Source organism: Mastomys coucha, unplaced genomic scaffold, assembly GCF_008632895.1.
Source record: "Mastomys coucha isolate ucsf_1 unplaced genomic scaffold, UCSF_Mcou_1 pScaffold12, whole genome shotgun sequence".
NCBI lineage: Eukaryota > Metazoa > Chordata > Mammalia > Rodentia > Muridae > Mastomys > Mastomys coucha.
The window spans coordinates 18,379,408-18,401,988 of NW_022196894.1; the positions used below are offsets into that span (position 1 = coordinate 18,379,408).

The 22,581-nt window shown below is 46.7% G+C and overlaps 1 protein-coding gene across 5 annotated transcripts in view; it reads left to right on the top strand.

The window, feature by feature from the left end:
- Positions 1-22,581, top strand: part of LOC116085727 (endothelin-converting enzyme 2) — a 41,791-nt gene that overhangs the window by 18,814 nt on the left and 396 nt on the right. The window contains exons 1-19 of one of the 5 annotated variants that reach the window (XM_031363445.1): positions 1,338-1,528; positions 1,832-1,918; positions 2,265-2,400; positions 2,588-2,803; positions 3,629-3,753; positions 3,848-3,994; positions 4,152-4,217; positions 8,123-8,311; positions 9,120-9,262; positions 9,632-9,746; positions 11,227-11,337; positions 12,842-12,940; positions 13,044-13,121; positions 14,124-14,227; positions 14,402-14,512; positions 14,631-14,698; positions 14,847-15,037; positions 15,121-15,216; positions 15,848-16,720. In XM_031363445.1, coding sequence (XP_031219305.1) covers positions 1,490-1,528; positions 1,832-1,918; positions 2,265-2,400; positions 2,588-2,803; positions 3,629-3,753; positions 3,848-3,994; positions 4,152-4,217; positions 8,123-8,311; positions 9,120-9,262; positions 9,632-9,746; positions 11,227-11,337; positions 12,842-12,940; positions 13,044-13,121; positions 14,124-14,227; positions 14,402-14,512; positions 14,631-14,698; positions 14,847-15,037; positions 15,121-15,216; positions 15,848-16,024 — 2,298 coding nt within the window. In that variant the 5' untranslated portion in view covers positions 1,338-1,489 and the 3' untranslated portion in view covers positions 16,025-16,720. Of the gene's footprint in view, positions 1-1,337; positions 1,529-1,831; positions 1,919-2,264; positions 2,401-2,587; positions 2,804-3,628; positions 3,754-3,847; positions 3,995-4,151; positions 4,218-8,122; positions 8,312-9,119; positions 9,263-9,631; positions 9,747-11,226; positions 11,338-12,841; positions 12,941-13,043; positions 13,122-14,123; positions 14,228-14,401; positions 14,513-14,630; positions 14,699-14,846; positions 15,038-15,120; positions 16,721-22,581 lie in introns of those variants that run through there. The other 4 variants (XM_031363449.1, XM_031363447.1, XM_031363446.1 and 1 more) reach the window with 4 other exon arrangements.

Here is a 22,581-nt window from a genome sequence, read left to right on the forward strand (position 1 = left end):
CAGAAATCTGCCTGCCTCTGCCTCCCAAGTGCTGGGATTAAAGGCATGTGCCACCACTGCCTGAATACTACTCTCATTTCCATTTTACGGATGGGGAAACTGAATCTAAACCCAGAATTGCCCATTCTAACAGTGACACACTGTGCTCTGTCTTGTTTGAGAACATGCAATTTGGAGATGGAAAAGTGCCTAAGAAAGCAGTCTAGCACTTCTCAGCCAAATCCATTCATCTTGCATCGTTTCTCAGCCTCAAGAATAGCCCACGCTAGCACCACTTGCAATAAGATGTCTGAGAACTTAGGTGTGAATCAATAAATGAGTATCCATTTCCACTATATAAGGCTTCTTCAGATCACGGTTTGAAGCATTCTCTTGGTGCGGTTAGGGAGAGGAAGAGGAGGCCGTGCTTTGGTGTTGTCCCAGTTCCCTCTGAAGCATTGTAAAAAACATGAGGCACTCCTTGGCGCAACAGACTGTAACACTCCCCTGCCTGTTTAAGGGATGACAATATGGAAGGCAGATGGTCGATGCATGGATGCCACACTGTTGCGTTTCAGTTAAATATTGCTTGGTGGTTTTTTTTTTTTCCCCTCTTGTAAACCTCCCAAATAAAATCGTTTGCCTTCCTGAGTTGGAAGTGTTAGCATGTCTTTTCTTTAAATATCTGTGCATGGCTGTTTTTTTCCCTGCCAATTTGTCACCATCTGCAACCCTCCCTTTATGAGATGATCTGATGACAGCAATTATCTTGGAGAGTAAAAGTGCCATCTTGAAGCAATGTGTAAGAGTGGCATTAGTGTGAACTGTGTATATAGTGCATGCTGCCCTAACACTTGGTATCCGCTTGCGTGTGTCCCCAATGACAGTGGGCTTTTCCGTATATACATTGTGAAAATTCAGAATAGTTGCTTCTGAGTTTCTCTGTGTGCACTTGTGCTGGGAGACTTGTGCTGTTGTAGATATCCTGTGGACACCTGTATAAAGGCGAACTGCCAGTGACTTTCCTGCTGTAAAGAAGAAAAAAAAAAAAAAGACCCTGCAAACAGGCTGCTAGGTAAAGAGGTTCCTCACAGGGACATGATTCCTCTATGGTGTTTAAAAGTATTGGAGAAGGCCTGAAATTTGGAAAGTCCGGGTAAAAATTATTAGCAATGATTGGGCCTCAACCAAATGAAAGCAAATTATGGGTGGCTTGCCTGAGGGGCTCTCAGGCTTGATGGAGAGCAGCGGTTGCGCGGAAGACAGTCTGGGCGCCGATGCTGGCGGAGAGCCGCGCGCGCTCCGCCCCTCCCCCTAGCTCCCACCCCCGGGCGCGCCGCTGGGTGGGGGAGACCTGAGAAAGCGGGGCCGCCGCGGCCAAACCAGGGTCTGTAGCAGTGGCTGTGATGGAGGGCCGCGGCGGGGTTCAGCGGGTGGCCTGGGCCATAGTTCCTGGGCGGGTCAACCTCGCCCAGCCCTAAGGCGCGGCCCGGCCCTGCTCCACTCCACCATGAACGTCGCGCTGCAGGAGCTGGGTGGCGGAGGCAGTGTGAGTGGTGGCCCTGGACTCCAAGGGAGAGGACCCGGGTGGAGAGGGCACAAAGTGTGGAGGGGCGGGTGTGAGTGAGCTGGTAGCATCTGGCAGGGACTCCGGCTTGCCTCCGAGATGGGGCTTCTTGTGTGGGTTGGAGAGGGATGGTGTCAGAGGGGACCCTAAGTCTGAGAGTCTGCCACCCCGGGAAGGGCCCTCTGCATGAAGGAGGAAGCCGGCCCAGCAAGGGACACCCGAGCAGGGCCTTGGGCAAAAGGCCTAGCTGCCCAACCTCAGCTGGTGCTCCTGAACTGTTTGCAGATGGTGGAGTACAAACGAGCTAAGCTTCGGGATGAAGAATCACCAGAGATTACAGTAGAAGGCAGGGCCACCCGGGACTCACTGGAGGTGGGCAAAGGGCTTCCACTTTTCTCATCAGGCCTCACCTTTGGCATGATACCTGCCTGCCATAACCATGTGGTGTGGGCTGTTCTGGTGGGTCACTTGTGTCCCGGGTTCCACTCTATCTCTGGCCTCTGCACCAGGACTAGTGAGGCATTTCAAAGCCATGACGTTGCACAAAACAGGCTCCACCTGCCTCTTTGCTCTTGGGCCCGAAGTAACCCCACTAGCTATTTGCTCCACGACTCTAGAAACCGGCTGTACCTTCTTCATATCTTTATTTTCTGGGAGGACTTCTGCGATCTTGGGTCCTTGTGATGCAGCTCAATTGCTCCTGTCCTGTGTTCCCCAGGTGGGATTCCAGAAGAGGATAAGACAACTCTTTGGTTCACACACACAGTTGGAGCTGGTCCTGGCAGGCCTCATTCTAGTGTTGGCTGCTCTTCTTTTGGGCTGCCTTGTGGCTCTGTGGGTCCAGTACCACAGAGGTAGGTGGGTTCACACCTGTTGGCAGCCCTTATAGCTAGGGGGGAGCCCAAAACTGAAAGTCCTCTCAGTATTTTTCTTTTGGGGGCTAGCCTTTCCAACTTCCTGCTGTCATCAGCCTCTCAAATGGTTTTGCTTCTTCCACACCGATTGTCAGTCTCCTACCTTCTGCCATGTCTCCTGCCACAGACCCAGCTCATAGCACCTGCGTCACAGAAGCCTGCATTCGAGTAGCTGGAAAAATCCTGGAGTCTCTAGACCGTGGGGTGAGCCCCTGTCAGGACTTTTACCAGTTCTCCTGTGGAGGCTGGATTCGAAGAAACCCTCTACCCAGTGGACGTTCTCGCTGGAACACCTTCAACAGCCTCTGGGACCAGAACCAGGCCATACTGAAGCACCTACTTGGTAAGTGGAGGCTGTCAGGCATGCTATGCCAATCGAAAGCTTCCTGTCTAACACATGGTCCAGCATTTAGTAGGTACTTGATAAATATCCACAAGTGCAGAACTAGGTGGAAGCTCCTGAAGGAGCACATGCAGACAGCAGGAAGGCTTAGTAACTGGGGCTGGGTTAGATGGGGCAGAATAACAGGGGCTTCTTTGAGGGGCTCCACAAACAGGAGGGAAAGACACAATTTGCTCTTTCAGTCTTCCTGAGTGGTGCACATCTTTAACCCCAGCACAGGAGGTAGAGACAGATGGATCTCTATGAATTCTAAGCCAGCCTGGCCTACAGAGTGAGTTTCAGGACAGTCAGGTCTACATAGTGAGATCCTGTTTCAAAATTCCAGCACTCAGTAAGGAGGCAGAAATAGGTCAATCTCTATGAGTTTGAGGCTAGCCTGGTCTAAGTAGTAAGTGCCAGGCCAACCCCAGACTATGCAGAGAGACTTCTTCCGAAAGGGACTGGGGAAAGAATCTGATTTGTTAATGTTTGCTGATAATTCCAACTACTCAGGAGACTGAGGCAGGATGTTGGAAAGTCAAAGCAATCGTGGCCAACTTATTATAAGACCCTATATTAGACTTTACCAAGAGGAGAAGAGGACTGGGAATACGGCTCAGTGGAAGAGCACTTGTTTATCGTGTGAAAGGTCCTAAGATCAATCTCTAGCCCCACAAAATACACACATACATAAGTGGGCCAGGAGAAGAGTGAAGGCCAGAGGCTCTCCTACAGCAGTCAATCTAAGTGCACCCTGAAACCTATCCTGTGCTCTGCCCACTGCAGAGAACACCACTTTCAATTCCAGCAGTGAAGCTGAGCGGAAGACACGGAGTTTCTACCTGTCCTGCCTACAGTTGGAACGCATTGAGAAGCTGGGAGCCAAGCCACTTCAAGACCTCATTGACAAGGCAGGGACACTGGGTGTGCTGTGGGCAGGAGAAGGAAGAGCAAGGAAGCTTTGATTATCCCTGTACTAGAGATTCACTTATCATCTCTACTCAGATCGGTGGTTGGAACATCACGGGGCCTTGGGATGAGGACAACTTCATGGAAGTGCTAAAGGCAGTAGCAGGGACCTATAGAGCCACCCCTTTCTTCACCGTCTACGTCAGTGCTGATTCTAAGAGTTCTAACAGCAATATCATCCAGGTACCTTGCTGGGAAAAGGGAAGGGACTCATGAAAACTTTGTCAGGCCAAGATTCCCCTCTCCAACGACAGGCAGGCTGAACTCCCCCCAACCCCATGTACAAGAGTCTCCGGTTCAAAGTGGGAGGGAGACTAACCTTTATGCCTTGCTCTTGCAGGTGGACCAGTCAGGGCTTTTTCTGCCCTCTCGAGATTACTACCTAAATAGAACTGCCAATGAAAAAGTAAGGCACTTCCTAGTACCCTATCCCATCCCTGAGCTGGCTAATCCCTATATACTTTACTTTTTGCCTAGGGTCAGAATGAGGAAAGTGAGCCCGTCGTGTTGCCTAGCAAGTCAACTACCCTTTTTCTTCATCATCCTCCTTCTTCTCTTCCCCCTCCTCTTCTTCCTCCCCTTCCTCCTTCTTCCCTCTTCCTTTCTTCCTGTTATTCCAACAGGGAATTATTATTTTTTTTTGTGGTGCAGAGACTCAAATCCAGGGCCTCACACATGCGAGGCAAGCACTCTACTATTGTGCTGCATCCCTAGCCTTGGAAAGACTTTCATGGGTACCTACCGTATGCCAGATGCGGTGGAAAAAATCTGAGATATGAGTTTCAGAGTCATTGTCACCAGAAGTCTGTGGATCTAGATATCTAAGAACAAGTTTCAAAAGGTATCTGGGGCTTAAGTGAGATGCAGGCATAGAGGGGTCTCCTTAGGAGATCACATTTGAGTTGGGCCCTAAAAGCAAAGATGTGGGCCAGCAACCATGGCTCAGCAGGTAAAAAAGACACGTGCTATCAAGCCTGATGACCTGGATTCTATCTGAAGACACACATGATGGAACAAGAAAACTGTCTCCTCCAAGATTCCTTTGACCTGTAGAGGTCAAATACAAATACACACACACACACACACACACACACACACACACGTACACAAATAAATAAATAAACAATAATAGTAATAATAATAATAATAATAATAATAATAATAATAATAATAATACAGAGATCAACAGAGCTCATCCTATGTAGAGACAGGTTAAGCAAGTGTTGAAAGGGAAAAAAGCTATGCCGGGCAATGGTGGCACATGCCTTTAATCCCACCCAGCACTTGGGAGGCAGAGGCAGGCAAATTTCTGAGTTCAAGGCTGGCCTGGTCTACCGAGTGAGTTCCAGGAAAGCCAGGGCTACACAGAGAAACTCTGTCTCGAAAAACCAAAAAAAAAAAAAAAAAAAAAAAAAAAAAAAAAAAGAAAAGAAAAGAAAAAAGAAAGAAAGAAGAGAAGAGAAAAGGAAAAAAGCTTGGTGTATTTGGACCATGAGAAAGGAAGGATCCAGGTAGCAAAAGAGGGCATTCTGCATAGAGATGATGGGTTGAGCAAAAAGCTGAAGCCAGGAGGCTAGAACATGCTCAGAATGTAACAAGAAGTGTAGTTTGGCAAGATGCGCTCCTGAGCACGTGGAAGACTAGAAGGTGATCAGTGACTGGTTATGGAGAAGGTTTTGAATGCTTCAAAGCTTTATTCTGCAGCCCCTAAAGAGTTACCCCCAGCTTCAGAGCAGGGATGGAGAGAGGCTGTCAGCAGTGCCTTGGGAAGCCAGTTTGTTTGGAGGTGAGAAGATGCAGGGAAGGGAACGCGGAGAAATTATCTCTGCAGTGCCTGGACTCCAAGACCTAAGGGCCCAGGCAAGGGAGTGTGGAGGGTGAGTGCTAAGGAATTGAGGTTATAGACACAACAAGCTGAATTGTAGCTTGCTAGTTACTGGATGTTAGAAGAGGAAAGAGGTGATTAATGCTATAAGGCTGACTTGTCGTGAAATGAAGTGGGCCTTAGGGGTGCTATGTGTAGAAGAACCAACCTGGAAACTTTGGGGACCTGGAAGCAGTGTGATGTCACAGGACAAGGAGCGACTTTGAGACCAGGCCTGTATTTCATGCTTAGCAATCCTGTTTGTTGTAATTGATGGGTGTTGCTGGGGCTGATCCCTCATCTGTTTTTTTTGTTTTTTTTTTTTTCAGACAGAGGCGGAGGTTTGAGGGGTGGGGTACAAGCCTATGCTCCTGCATGGAATAGATAGGCAGTGTGTGGGAGTCTCTCGTTTTAGATGTGTGAGTTTGAGGAATGTGGGCACATTCTGTATGAGAGGTCAGGAGCAGCCACGGAGGTTGGAGGAGTGCTGGAGATGAACCAGAGGCTCGAGGGCACTTCTCCTTAAAATGTAGATGAAGGTGTGGGAGAAGGGTGGCAGACAGGAAAAGGAGATGCTTGGGTGGTAAGGGCCATGGAAGAAAGAACATCTTGTTGAGTAGACCAACTGGAGAGCCCTGGTTGTTCCTTCCTGAGCATTTACACGTTACATTACCATAAACTGGCAAGTTTAGGTGTTATCCCAAAAGAAGGGAATGGGCTCCTGGAGAGATGGCCTGGTAGGTGCAGGTGCTAGTCAAAAGGCCTTATGAGGGGAGTTTGACTCCCAGATCCTACAGGGATTGACTCTCAAGAGCTGTCCTCTCACTCCACATGAGTGGGCAGGCCATGCTTACACATGTGATTGTGTGCTTATGTGTGCATGTGTGCTCGAAGAAGAATGCAGGGAAGACCAACATTGCTTTGGGAAAGGCCCTGGGTTTGATTCATTGTATCATTGGGCAGGAAGCCTCTCGCCATAAGGTAGGGAAAGATGTAGTGCGTTGGCTGAGCTAGGATGAAAACTAGGAAAGCAGAGGTTCAAGGACGTCTCAGAAGTAAGTCTCAACTGAGGATAAGGAAGTAGAGCAAGAAAGGCATGCGTGTCTGAAGTCCTGAGTTAACTGTCTCCCCTTAGGAGCGAGGATGGGGCGTGGGTTGCTACTCTTCTGACAGACACCAGCAGTGATGGGGGGAAGGAGGAAGTTGTCTTTAAAAGAGGGAGAAGGTCCCAGAGGTGGCTGCTGAACAGAGCTGACCATCTATCTGAAGGGTTTCTCCCTTTCCTCAACAAATACTTGAACTGTTCTTGAACTCAAGATTCCAGTGGCGAACAAAGCAAACAACCTTGTCCTGGTATCAAACTGGGCTGAGGTGACCTGAGCTTGTACTGGGCCCAGGGGGCTTAAGTCCCCACATTCTGACCCAGTCAAACCTTGTCCCCAAGCTTGTTTCCTCTATGAAACTTGGGGGTAATATGGATGTTTGTTTGTTTGTTTGTTTTTGAGACAGGATTTCTCTATGTAGCAGTGGGTGTCTTGGAACTCATTCTGTAGATCAGGCTGACCTCCAATTCACAGAGATCTATCTCCCTGCCTCTGCCTCCCAACTGCTGGGATTAAAGGGGTGTGCCACTATGACTACTATGAATTTTATGGAGTTGCTGTGATGCTGTGGGGTCAAGATACGTGTAACTCCCTTAGCCATCTGATCAGTGGATACATAGTGTTCAGTAGGAATATTCTTTTTCTGTGCTTTCCTAACCCTTGGGAGGATGGAGAAAAGCACATGTGAGACCTGTTAGGATGAGAAACTTGAAGAAGGGACTTGAAGGGGCAGATTCCTTACAGGATCCACTCAGGTGTTCAAATAAAACCACATGGTCCCTGATGAACTGGGGCAACTAAAATGGCATTAGAAAACAAGAAAGCAAGCTGGGCAGTGGTGGCGCATGCCTTTAATCCTAGCACTTGGGAGGCAGAGGCAGGCAGATTTCTGAGTTTGAGGCTAGCCTGGTCTACAGAGTGAGTACCAGGACAGCCAGGGCTACAGAGAGAAACCCTGTCTCGAAAAACCAAAAAAAAAAAGAAAAAAAAAGAAAAAGAAAAGAAAGAAGAAAACAAAGGACTATGGGAGTCCATCCATTGGATAAGTATTTATAGGGGACCAGTTCTGTGCTTGGCCTTGATCCAGACTCTTGGGACTCAGTGGTGAACAGCTGATGTAATTGGAATATAATCCACTTGGGGGAGGGGGAGGTAGACGATAAATGCATAGGTAATTAAGTAAGTCAGGCAGACGGTGGTCAGCAATGGGTCAGAAAGTAAACAGTCACCAAGATTTCCATAAGGTGCATCAAGCCAAAATGTGGGGAGAGGTGAGGGTCAGAGCAAAGCTCAGCCTTGGGCAGGGTTTGTCGCCTGCTTTGAGGATGGCTGGGACTTTCACAGGTTCTCACTGCCTACCTGGACTACATGGTGGAGCTGGGAATGCTGCTGGGTGGACAGCCGACCTCCACCCGGGAGCAGATGCAGCAGGTGCTGGAGCTGGAGATACAGCTGGCTAACATCACTGTGCCCCAGGACCAGCGGCGTGATGAGGAGAAGATCTATCACAAGATGAGCATCTCAGAGCTGCAGGTGGGGTAGGCAGGGGACTAGAGACATTAGGAAGAGGGTAGCCCTTGATAAGACCACCCTGTTTCCCTATCTTCCTGAAACAGCCAGTCCTCTCCCTTGTGCTGTTTCTGTATGGTCCCAGGTGTGTGTCACTATCCTGGAAAGAAATGTGGTAAACATTTTAAGCCACCCCTCTCAAGGCCACTGGTTAGTCTTTTTTCTTGTTGCCTGGGACTACATGAAGAGATTATCATTAAAATATTTAGCTAGGCATGGTGGTTCACACCTGTAACCCTAGCGCTTGGGAGAGAGACTTCGGCGAGAGGATTTCTGTGAGTTCCAGACCAATCTGGACTACAATGTAAGAACCCATCTCAAGCAAGCAAGGAAAGGGGGAAAACCAAATGGATGAGGTATCTACGAAATAATCAGAATGATATGGAAGTATCTCCTAATGCCCTCATTGTTAGCCTTTTTGGTGTTGAATTATGGAAAGACTAGAGAGAAGGAGATTGTAGAGAGAGGCCAGGTATGTGGGATGTGTTGGGGAAGTGGTGTTTTATCAGCTGGCATGAAAATATTTGAATTTCTGTGCCCAAGCTGAATATCACACATAGTAGCTTTCCTTGTATAATAAGTGGTTAGGCTCCCAGACTGCAGGGCATTCAGGCCTGGAAAAGCATTTACTGCAGAAAGGGGTCCCCAAGCAGCCGGTAACTGTTACCATGGCAATGGGATAGATGCCCGGGCTATAGCAAATCAGTGGGAGAAAGAGTCTGTTGGGAGCCCAGTGGGAAGGCAGGGAAGCCTGAAGACTTTCTGCTTTCAGACTCTAGCACCCTCCATGGACTGGCTGGAGTTCCTTTCTTTCTTGTTATCGCCACTTGAGTTGGGTGACTCTGAGCCTGTGGTGGTGTATGGGACTGAGTATTTACAACAGGTGTCGGAGCTCATCAACCGTACGGAACCAAGGTGTGACTGGGGAATTGGAGTGGGGAGAAGGTACAGATAGTGGAGGGGACTCCAGGCTCTGGAGATCTCTGGAAGGACTAACCACAGTGACTTGGCACACAGATTGAGTGATAAGACCCGGGACCTTCCAAACTTCAGATTAAAATGTCTGTGCACCCTTCCTCTGGGCAGAGTGTCAGGGTATCCACTTGTGACCTCTGTTCCCTCATCTTGCTCCAAGCCGACTTCTCTTGCGTCCCAGAGTAAGAGGCTCCGGGACTACTTTCCCACACCTCTCGGAACCTCCATAGCATGCATGTTCCTGGGGACTGGCTGGAGAGGGGGAAGGGTTCCCCACATGTCTTTCCTTAATTTCTGATATGGAAATAGCGTCCTGAACAATTACCTAATTTGGAACCTGGTGCAGAAGACGACCTCAAGCCTTGACCAGCGCTTTGAGACTGCACAGGAGAAGCTGCTGGAGACCCTCTACGGTACCAAGAAGGTAGGCTATCTGGCTCTGCTGCCTTTCTGACTAAATCTAGCTGGTGATACCTGCCCTCGGTGTGCAGGACCATTTTCCTCATGGTTCATGCGCACATGGTATGGAACACAGAGTTTGGGGATCAAGCCCTCATGGTTTCCAATCTTAGTTCCTTCATATTTTGGCTTATGGCACCTTGGGTATGTGAGCAAGTTCCTCTGGCTCTCCATTTCCTGATCTGTAATACATGAATAACACCCAAGGCAAGCTTGAGTTAGTGTCTGCGTGTGGTATACACAGCATACCGCTTTGATGAGGAGGATGAAGATGATCAAGTGCTGCTCATTTCAAGAGGCCTCAATAAGCACAGGGCATAAAACTACAAACAAATGCATATATTTTGGGGGTTTTAATTGTTCACAAGAGGTGAAAAACCTCCTTTATGTTATAAAGCAGAAGTTGGGACAGCACACTCAATGTGGGGAACAAAGTGGGGGAGGCCATAGGAAAATGTCCTCAAAGTCTACCATGTGAGGAATGAGAAAACAGGGGAGAGAAGCAGTTCAGGAATAAGAAACACATGTCCAAATTCACAGAGGCTGGGGGGGGGGGGCTCAATGTGTTTGCAGGGGTTCTGGTAGGAGCTTGAGAGCAGGGCAGCAGACTGAGCTTGGTTAAGGTGGGCACGGGACATCTATGAGGGAACTTGGCAGTTATGTTAAGAAGTCTGACTTTGAGCTGAGCAGTGGTGGTGCACGCCTTTAATCCCAGCACTTGGGAGGCAGAGGCAGGCAGATTTCTGAGTTCGAGGCCAGCCTGGTCTACAGAGTGAATTCCAGAACAGCCACGGCTACACAGAGAAACCCTGTCTTGAAAAACCAAAAAAAGGAAAAAAAATCAAGTGTGACTTTGCCTAGTGAGGGATTGAACTGGAAGGGAGGTAATGGAGGAAGCTGGGATGATACCCAGGTTTCGGGTATTGAAATATATATATACTTGATTGCACAGAAGTCTGAACTGTAGAACTGAGCAAAGAAACATCTAATCTTGAGCCAGCAAGATGGCGGAGGCACTTGGCACCAAGCCTGATGACCCAAGTTCAAACCCCAAGTCCCACATGGCAGCTCCTTTAGGTTGACTTCTGAGTTTCCCCCATCATCATCATCATCATCATCATCATCATCATCATCATCATCATCATCATCATCATCATCATCATCACCATCACCATCACCATCATAGAAACTTCTGAGTCAAGGAGGGCTTTTAGGGCAATAGCAGGAGTGGGAACAGAGAATGGAGTGGGTGGCTCACCTATCTCTTCCTACTGAAGCTTTGCTTCTGGGGCCAGTGCAGTTTGAGAGTCTGAAGCAGAAATGGCTCCTCAAGCCCAAGCCAAGCTGTTGTCCAGCTCTGTGGGACTTAGCACTGGAGAGGGAGAAAGGCCCTCAGACTAGAGGTCCTTGCTCTCTCTGGGACCCTGCTCCTTGTTCCTTTACAGTCCTGCACCCCGAGGTGGCAGACCTGCATCTCCAATACAGATGATGCCCTTGGCTTCGCTCTGGGCTCGCTCTTTGTGAAGGCCACATTTGACCGACAAAGCAAGGAAATCGTGAGTCTTCAGGCTTCTAAAACTACCTTTAGATTTGTTTAGAAATCTGCTGATCACTGGACAGTGGTGGCACACGCATTTAATCCCAGCACTTGGGAGGCAGAGGCAGGCCAGCCTGGTCTACAGAGTGAGTTCTAGGACAGCCAAGGACTATATAGAGAAACCTTGTCCTGAAAAACCAAACCAAAACAAAACAAAAAAATCTGCTGGTCATTTGTGTGTATATATAGAAAAGCTGGGAAGAGAATTCACTAAACAGCACATTAGGTGGTGGGATTATGAGGTGTTGGGTTCCTTACAGTTTTCTGTAATTTTACAAAGACTTATACTAGGTTTATGTTACCTATATAATTATCAAAAATTTCCAAGTGTGGTGGCATGTGCCTTTAGTCACAGCACTTGGGAGGCAGAGGCAGGCAAATCTCTGTGAGTTTGAGACCAGCCTGGTCTACAAAGCGAGTCTAGGACAGCCAGGGCTACACAGGGAAACCCTGCCTCGAAAAACAAACAAACAAGCAAAACAAAGCAAAGCAAACCAAAAATAATACTAAGAGATAATAATAGGTAATAATAATATTAAATATTTATAGGAGATCTGAAATGTCCAATTATACAGTAAAGGAAAAATAAATAATAGGATAGACTATGATGCCACACTTAAATTGAAGATAAATTAGTTATTTATTTAAAAAGTTTTTAACAGTTTCACATTTTTTAAATGGTTCAGTTGGCCTGGAATTTAGTATGAATTCCAGGCTAGAACTTGCTTCAGCCTTCTGATACCTAGAATTTATTTTTTAAATTAAACAGCTATATCTGGCTTTATTTCTTAGATTAAAAGAGAAATTGGTAAAGCCAGTATTGCATCTGGAGCCCTTTAACATGCTTGACAAGTTTGTTACCCTCAAGCAAGAAACCCAACCCTGAGATGCGGTTGGCCTGGTACTCCCTGTTGTAGACCATGTTGGCCTCAAAGTTGTGATGACCCTTCTCCTTCTGCCTCACAACTCCCACACCTCCTTCTGCCTCTGCCTCCCACACCTGGCCTACTGATACATTTTAAAGCAGAACGAAAGTAGATTGCAAAAATATATACACATTGCATAACACAGTTCCATATTCTGCCTGAATTTCTGGGGTAGGAAAAACACTAGAAATAGTCAGACTGATAAAAGAAGATAGCTGTGTGAAGAGACTATCAATAAATTTTCCTCAGTTTTCAACTGTACAAATTTTGTTCATGCATCTCCTTCATAGCCAGATAAAAAACAATGTAGTATATGAAGGTATACTTCAACTGCCAATTCAAATGTTGACTTAGTTACTTAGAAAAATGCCACCCACAGTAACAATGTCTCACCCTCCCTGCTGGGCAGACTTTCTTCAGGACTCTTCATAATCCATGACATCCTGGATAGACCAGGATGGAACCCAAGGGCAGATGGAGATCAAGGAGGCGGTAAGTACAAGGGAGGCTGACTTGTGATCCTCCCCTCTCCTGCAGGCCGAGGGGATGATCAGTGAAATCCGCTCTGCTTTTGAGGAGACCCTGGGAGACTTGGTTTGGATGGATGAGAAGACCCGGCTGGCAGCCAAGGAGAAAGTGAGCCATGGCTGTGTCGTGGGCGCCATCTTGAGGTGGCGATAGCCCATTGAGTTTTGCTGGGAGCTAGGAGGGAAAGAAACCCTTACCTTGGTCTCTTCAGGCAGATGCCATCTATGATATGATTGGTTTCCCTGATTTCATCCTGGAGCCCAAAGAGCTGGATGATGTTTATGATGGGGTGAGTACCTTTGTTCACATACTAACCTTCAGATCCTGGGGCTCTGGCCTTGTTCCTGGCCTCAGTGATAGAAGTTCAGGCGCTGAGGACAGAAGGCAGATACAAGTAATTAAGTTGCTTAACTATGGGTTCTATGCCAGATGTGGGCCAGTTGGCAATAAAATACAGCATTAATGAGGGTCGGGATTTGGAGTACAGCCTCAGCCTGAGTCAATCATGTCCCTACTTCTGTGTAATATTGGACAGGACATCTTTGGGCCTCAGTTTCATCTGTAAAATGGGACTTTAGTAGTACTCACCTTGCTGGGCTATACTGGTGCACGCCCTTAATCCTAGCACTTGGGAAGTAGAGACAGGTGGATCTTCAATTTTATGGCCAGCCTGTTCTACAGAGGAAGTTCCAGTGAGGATACACAAAAAAGTCTTAGAAAACAAAAACAAAGCAAATGAACAAAAAGGACTCACCTTACAGGGTTGTAAGAACAAAAGAATGTAGGTTTAAAAAAAAAAAGCTGAGTGTGGTTCAAGATTTTAATCCCAGCACTCAGGAAGCAGAACTCTGAGTTCAAGACTTTGTTTACATAGTAAGTTCCTGACCAACCAGGGGTGCACAGTCGGACTCTGTCTCAAAACAAAACAAAAGCAACAACAAAACAGCCCTTGAAATATTAGTACCTTTAAAATACTGTCGGGGCTGGAGAGATGGCTCAGTGGTTAAGAGAACTGACTGCTCTTCCGAAGGTCCTGAGTTCAAATCCCAGCAACCACATGGTGACTCACGACCATCCATAATGAGATCTGACCCCTTCTTCTGGGGTGTCTGAAGACAGCTCCAGTGTACTTACATATAATAAATAAATAAGTCTTTTAAAATACTTGTCAGTTAGCTGTTTACATCCATCTTACAGAGGAGGAGAGAGGCTTGCTTGGAAAGGTCCTGCTGGGATTCTCACCTTCTCCAGCATGTTCTCACTTGCTTTCTACCTTCCACTATTCCCATAGTATGAAGTCTCTGAAGATTCTTTTTTCCAAAACATGTTGAATCTGTACAACTTCTCAGCTAAGGTGATGGCTGACCAGCTCCGCAAACCTCCCAGCCGAGACCAGTGAGAATGAGCGGGCAGACATGGGGCAACCAGAGAGGTAGACCAGGGCTTTGGGGTATGGGATGAGGAGTGTGGTTCAAGGCCCTTGCAGGAGACAGGCAGGGCAGGCCTGGGCTGTCAGGCTGGGGAGCATAAGGAGAGTGAGGACCCTCAGCTGTGTTCTTCCTCCCCCAGGTGGAGCATGACACCTCAGACCGTGAACGCTTACTACCTTCCAACCAAGAATGAAATCGTATTCCCAGCTGGCATCTTGCAGGCCCCCTTCTATGCTCACAACCACCCAAAGTGTGTCTGAGGCAGGAGGGTCTGGGTTCTGGGGCCATGTGGGTGAACTGGGAGAAGAGCTGAAGGGAATCAGGATATGTCCCTGCCGGGCCCTTATTTGGCATTCCTCATCTACCAGGGCCTTGAACTTTGGTGGCATCGGTGTGGTGATGGGCCATGAGTTGACACATGCCTTTGATGACCAAGGTAGAGGCCCATTATCGAATTTCCAGCGACTACTACAGGGACATGGGGTATTGGGGGCAAGTCTAAGGGGTACTGGTGTCTTCAGGCTAAGGGTTGTTTGGGGTGTTTGTTCCCCTCTGGGTGGGTTGCAAAGATGAGTTCTTCTCAGGGCGTGAGTATGACAAAGAAGGGAATCTGCGTCCTTGGTGGCAGAATGAGTCACTGACGGCTTTCCAGAATCACACAGCCTGCATGGAAGAACAGTACAACCAGTACCAGGTCAATGGAGAGAGGCTCAACGGACTCCAGACCCTGGGGGAAAACATCGCCGATAATGGGGGCCTTAAGGCTGCTTATAATGTGAGTGGCCAAGCTCCCCCAGACTGTGTGGAAGGGTCCTTGGGGATGTGGGCTGGTGGACTTGCTACTTGTTATTCACCCAGGCTTACAAAGCATGGCTGAGGAAGCATGGGGAGGAACAGCCGCTGCCTGCTGTGGGGCTCACCAATCACCAGCTGTTCTTCGTGGGCTTTGCTCAGGTACAGCCCCTTGGGAGAACTCCCTCCAAAGGAAGGATGCCTTTAGAAGGAGTTGGGGCCATGCCGGAAAGGTGCCAGGGAAGTGTATTGAAGAATGTGTGGTGTCCAGAGCCCATGAAGGTAGACTTGAGGACAGAGGAATTTTCTATAGGATTATACTTGAAAGGGAAGGACTGCTGGCTTGAGTGGAATGGATGGGGCAAAAGCATTGATTCCCTCCTGTTACTAAGGAGGAATGCGGAGAAAGAAACTATAGCTTGGGAATGCAAAATGGCTTGTTAAGGGTTACCCAGGAATAAAATAGGTAGCAGAGTGAGCACCTAGGCAGGGTCTCTTTAAGTACTTTACACCACAGCAAGCAGCCTTAAAGGGCTCAGCCTTCCCCCCACATCCTTGCCCATGATGGGTTACCCAGTGTCCACATGCTCTCTAAAGGCTTCAAGGGTGTGAGGAGGCATGTTCCCCTCCCTTGGAGCTGGCCAAGCCTCCTTCAGTGGCCCTGACAACTCCTGAACTCACCAGCTGGGCAGTGGTGTTTTCTGACCAAGATGACTCTGCTGTAGCTGAAGCTATGGCCTAGCTCAGCTCCACACTAGACACCATATGTCCCCATGTCTGTCCTGGCCTGCAGGTGTGGTGCTCGGTCCGCACACCAGAGAGCTCTCACGAGGGGCTGGTGACCGACCCCCACAGCCCTGCCCGTTTCCGAGTGCTGGGCACTCTCTCCAACTCCCGAGACTTCCTTCGGCACTTCGGCTGCCCTGTCGGCTCCCCCATGAACCCAGGGCAGCTATGTGAGGTGTGGTAGACTTGGGTGGGGAAAGAAATGGGCAACTGTGGCCAGGGACTGGGGCTTCCAAGTTAGGAGAGAGTGAAGATCAGCTGGTATGGTTGTCTCTCCACACCACAAGTGAGATGAATCTAGACCCCACCGCCGCCACCACCACCACCTTGTGCCTCTGCTGTAGGGGGTGTCTGTGCCTCTAGCAGAGATTCCACCATTCACTGTGACATCCTTTCATGTGTCACCCTGGAGGGAGTCTAGGCAGAAGGGTCAGTTCCCACAGAGATGAGTCTATTTCTCTTGGACTCCAAGCTTTGTCAGTTTGGGGGGTCAAGAGGATATGCCTGGAGTGTGCCCATCTCTCCCCGGGGCATATTCAGTGCTCTATGAGTTCAGCTTCCTTCAGCCCACCCTCAGGCTGCCCCCATCTGTGTTCCTTATGCTCCTCTTAGTACTGCTGCTCCCCTCCAGGACAGACCAACTGAAGTCAAGTGGAAGGCCAAGGGCTCTCTTGCGTGAGAGGGGAAATATGTATGTACAATGGGTACTGGTTGCCTGTGTCTCAAGGCGTGAGTCTTAGGGATGACTGTCCCTGGGCCAAACAGAAAAGCAGATCTAGTAGAGAAAAGGAAAGAGTTTATTTTTGCAGGGAAGGGGGTGGGGAGGGTGTGGTCTTGCCTTTATAGGACCCTTTGCTAATAAATAGATCCATATCAGCCAGCCTGTCTTTTCCTTCAGTTCTCTGTTTTCCTTATTCGGCTTCTCAACCTGCCAATTTTTGAGCAGCTCCAATATACTAGTAATTCTTTACATACTGACTTACTCGAAAAAATTAAGGGGCTGAGCTTTGAAGCCCAAGGAGACAAAGGTGGAGAGAGAAGCACAGTCAGGTCTGTCTGGTCAAAGTACATTCTCCACAGCTGGAAGGGTTTGCAGCTGTCCACTGCATCTGTGGCCAGCGTGTCACTGAATCTGGGGAGTAAGTGGTAAGGTCAGCTTGGCTTTGTGTTTTGTTTGTTTTGTTTCCACAGGGCCTCACTAAATAGTCCTGGTGGTCTGGAACTCACTATGTAGATCAGGCTAGCTTTGAACTCAAAGATCTACTTATCTCTGCCTCCAAACTTTGGGGAAATGCACCACCACACCCACATTTTTTCGACACACCCAACTTTTATTGTTCTTTAAATTTACTTTTGATTTAGCTGGGCAGTGGTGAGTGGTGACACATGCCTTTAATCCCAGCACCTGGGAGGCAGCAGTAGGTGGATTTATGAGTTTGAGGCCAGCCTGATCTACAAAGTGAGTTCCAGAACAGAAACCCTGTCTTGAAAAACGGAAAAAAAAATTACTTTTGATTTGAATGATATCTTGGCCACCAGCAACTTGTGTCTCAAGCACTGAGAATAAAATGGCTTCTTTCTTTTGATGACTCCATATATTTCACTTTAAAAAATATATATCTATTTTTATTGTATGTGCATTGGTGTTTTACCTGCATCTATGTTTGTATAGGGGTGTCAGATCCCCTAGAACTGAAGCTCCAGACAGTTGTGAGCTTCCATGTGGGTGCTGAGAATTGAACCCAGGTCCTTTAGTTGAGCAGCCAGTGCTCTTAACCACTGAGCTCTCTCTCCAGCCCCGAGCTAACTGACTTTTAACTGACTTTTTTTTTTTTTTTTTTTTTTGGTTTTTCGAGACAGGGTTTCTCTGTATAGCCCTGGCTGTCCTGGAACTCACTCTGTAGACCAGGCTGGCCTAGAACTCAGAAATCCGCCTGTCTCTGCTCCCAAGTGCTGGGATTAAAGGTGTGTGCCACCACCACCCAGCTGCTAACTGACTTTTAACCTCACAAGCTCATCCAGTCCCTACAGGCTCAGTGTTCTAACAGTGCTTTGCTCCAATGATGTAGCCCTAGCCACTTTACTGCAGTCAAAGAAATCTGGTTTGAACCTGAAGCTCTGATGATTATAACCAACCCACCCCCACCCTGTAAGCCTCAGTTTTTTTATCTGTAAGATAGGAAGGACAGCAAAACAGTGGAAAGATTCCAATCACATGGATGCTCCTAGAGGTGGATGGAGTAGGAGTGAGTTTGTCGGGTTTGCAAGGAACAGGTGAGGGCTTGTTATAACTAACTGCCTCTGGTGCCACTGGTGCCTCTAGTCCCTTAGATATGCCCATCACCTGTGTCTTGCCCCAGTTTTTCAGTGGACCAAACTGTCCCCATATGGGGCCATGTCATTTTACCTGGAAGTGCTACCAAGGGAAGGCAGTTACAAAGGGAACAAGATGTCTTGATCTGCTGAGCCACACGGCCAGGTCTGAACCTGTAAGCTCAAGCATAGGGTAGACACAGAATGTATTGGGGAGAGGAGAGCTTCAGTGTCTGGAGAACTGGTTCTGGTGCCAGCTCCTGTCATCCACTCACCTATGGCACAAGGCAAGGCTCATTCCCTCTTCAGGTCTTGGTTTCTCAGCAGTCTGTAAAATAAGTGGGTTGGATAAGATAGTTTCTGAGACCATTCAGCTTCAATACTTCGAAAAAGAAATTCAACCCAGGCATAATGATACAGGCCTTTAATCCCAAGTATTTGGGAGGCAGAGACAGGAGGAGCATATATCAGGGACCAATTTGAATAACTTAGTGGGACCTTTTCTTAAAACGATGTAAAAGGCTAAAGCTGTAGTTTAATGGTAGACTGCTCACCTAGCATGAATGAGGTCCTAGGTTCATCCACATACTGGGGGAAAAGGAATTCATGGGCTCTGAAAATTCCAGAATGCAAAGGAATACTAATACATATGTGTGGAGCTTGGCTGTTGAACAGTGGGTAAGATTTGTAATGTTAGAGTGTACTGACCATGTGAGATGCTGGGCTCTATAAAGTTCTGCCTTCCTAATGTTTGATCTCAGGGCCCATCTTTAGACCTGGATCAGGCCAAGAGTGGTATCTCATACCTGTAATCTCAGCACTTGGGTGGGGGGCAGAAGCTCACAGGTCTTTGTGATTTCATGGCCAACTTGGCTACATAGAGAGACAAGACCCCTAATTTGGGCCAGTGAACTGGTCCAGTGGATAACCTGAGTGTGAGCCCCAGAACCCACATAGTGGAAAAAGAGAGCTGACTCTACAAAGATGTCTACTTTGATATGCATTCATTCGAATAATAACAGGGCATGAGGTGGACACAGAATGATCAGAAGTTCAAGATCATCCTCAGCTACAGATAAGAACTTGATGCCAGTTTGAACATATGAGAGCCTGTCTCACAGAAAGAAAAATCTTAAGTGCCCACAATGCCACTGTCTCTATTTTATGAGCGCCAAAAATGAGAAAAGATTCCAGGATCTTCAATATCAGATAAGATAGACTGAACCAAGACATGTTTGGGACCCAGGGGCTCTTAATCACCACCAGTTAATCTCCTAAATCAAACGCAGACATCTGTCTGCCAGTCAGATTCATCACACTGAGTGGGACCATTACCAGCAACAGGTGTTTTTCCATGCAACACAGTTCTCCCAGGCCAGACACCCATACAACCAGATAGCTGCAGGAAATGTATACACAGTGAACCAGAGTTAAAGCAGGTAGAACCTCTTTGTGGAGCACTACACAGAGACTTGGTACTCAAAGTAAGGCAAGTTGAACCTCAGGTATATGTCACCTTCACCCTTGGCAACCTTGTCAAGTTGATGAATAACTTATGTTACATATTCTGTTGTGTTGAGGCAGAAGAGAAAATGAATACTAGGGCATCTATGCTATCCCACTGGGTAATTTATTCCCATCCAAAGTAAGGGAGCCTGCCAAGACACATGATCTTACCTTTGGTAAAACTCTAGAAATATCAGGCTAGAAGAGAATATTTCATAAAAATAAGACACTTTCAAAGGGCCTATCATGGTTCACCAGTGAAGAATCCTGACAGTTTTCTAATTGATAGCTCTGGGACCCAGAGAGAAACCCCTAAGTCTTATTATGTACAAAGATGACCTAAGAACCAGGGCAAAGACATTCAGTCATTTCTTATGTATTTGTTAAGGCCTGTCTCAAACCAGGCACTAACTGGGTGCTAGGAGCACAAAGATTAATCAAATACAGTTCCTTGGCCTCCAGGAGCTTAGTGTACAAGTTGGGAGAGATATGTGTCAAGTATAGCCCAGAGCTCAGGAAAGAAATACATAACCTGAGAGGCAAGAAAGGAAAAGTATCCTAGAAGGTGAGACTGAACTGTAGCTCAAAGGATGCTAGAATTTACCAACTGAAAACTGAGGGACATTCCTTACAGATGGAATACAAGCTTGGAGAATATTTGGAAATGTGAATCATGTAGGATGATCGGATTATAAATGGTAGGGTCATAATATAATCCCTACCTGGATATCAGTAATAAAAGAGTGAATGTATTGTCTGCTGTCATTTCTTTTTCTTTCTTTCTTTTCTTTTTTTTTTTTTTTTTTTTTTTTTTTTTTTTTTTTTTTTTTTTTTTTTTGGTTTTTCGAGACAGGGTTTCTCTGTATAGTCCTGGCTGTCCTGGAAATCACTCTGTAGTCCAGGCTGGCCTCGAACTCAGAAATCTGCCTGCCTCTGCCTCCCAAGTGCTGGGATTAAAGGCATGCGCCACCACCGACCGGCGTCTCGTCTGCTGTCATTTCTAAAGTTAACAGTAAAAATTTCCACAAAACACTTGGCTTTTCTTACATATAATAAATAAATACATCTTTAAAAAAAATCTTGGCTTTTAGGAAAATATCACATGTGAAAAAATAGTGACTGACCCAATCTCACTATGTAGCTTTAATGGCAATCCTACTTGGCTAGATTTACAGTACTTACCACGAATTCCCTCCTGTTGAGCAGGACTCAAGTCCAATTAGGTGGTTGTTGGTTACCCTCAAATAAAAGTGCCACTGTTGCACCTTTGGGAACATTACACTGAGCTGGTCATTCTGATTTATTAGCTTTCCAGCTGGGTAGGACTATTGATTGCTCTTCTCCTTGGCAGCTTCCAGAGTACCTCAAGACACTAGGAGAGCTGGTCCTTGGGCAGGCCTCCAGGTCAGTTCTGCTTAGTTCCTCAGTAACAAAGCCTTACCTTCAAGTTCTGGTAGGCAGCCAAGGGCCACAGCAATAGCTTATATTGTTTTAGGAGTCTCTTGGACTCCCCTGACCAACAACTCCGAGGAAGGTTTATTATGCCTGGCACTGAGATTTTTGATAGTCATTAGTTCTCGACAGGAGCATTATCACCCCAAGCAGGTGTAAAAAGTTAGACACTATTAAAAATTTCAACAGGGCCTCATTGTGTAGTTCCTGGCTGGCTTAGAACTTGCTATGTAGACCAGGCTAGCCTTGAACACACAGAAATCTGCCTGCCTTTGCCTCCTAATTTAATCCCAAATGTTGGGATTGAAAGTATGGGCCACAATGCCTTACCTTTACATATCGACTCATTTCATTCTTTAAATGTTCTTACAAGAGAAACTTTTTGTACTTCACATAGGCAGAAAACAGGCTGAGTAGCTTACCGAAACTACATAGCTGCTACATGGCAGGATTTGTTTCTAATACCATACTTCTTTTTCTTTCTTTCTTTCTTTCTTTCTTTCTTTCTTTCTTTCTTTTTTTTTTTTTTTGAGACTGGGTTTCTCTATATAGCCCTGGCTGTCCTGTCCTGGAACTCACTGTGTAGACCAGGCTGGTCTTGAACTCAGAAATCCACCTGCCTCTGCCTCCCAAGTGCTGGGATTAAAGGAGTGCACCACCACTGCCAGGCCTAACATCATGTTTCTAGTTTGAGTTTCTCCCATCTTTCCAAGTTGTTATTTCAAAACAATGTATACCTACAAAATAACTTGAAATATATCCCAATAACTTTTCATATCCTCTTAATCTAGACTCATCAGCTTTTTGATAAACCATTTAGGGCACAATTTCCAAATCATCTCCAACATACTGATTAGTATGTGACTATTGATTATATATACATATATATATACACATATATATGTATGTATATATTTGAAAACATATACTATATATTTATATACTATACATATAGTACATGCCTGATATATATATGTATGTACGTATGTATTCGGTATCTGAGATAGAAGTCATAGAAACAGAAACTGGTAGAAATTTCCCACAGAGGACTAAAGCAAGCAAGAAAATGTACGGTTATCCTGAAGATAGAACAGGCAGTGCAGCTATGGGCTGTCCAATCTCTCTCCAAAGGCCGAAGAAGTCATTGGCAGTGGAAATGGATGGTTATGCCTAGAATCCAAGGTCTGCATGCAAAAGTGTTAGGTTTTAATAGCGAACAGCAGCAGGTCACGTGTGTAAGGAAGCTACTCTCTGCTAGAAAGTAAGTTCGAGGCTATCCTGGGCTAGTACATAAATAAACTTCATCTTCACTTGGGGGAAAATGTTTTGCGGTTACTATTCCACAGGGGTAGTGGCATAATTACACAGAAATCACACAGACCCGGTCAAGACTTCAAGAGTTTTGAGCAGATAGAAATCTCCTACAGAGGACTAAAGCAAGTATGACAATGTATGGACGTTCTGTCTTCA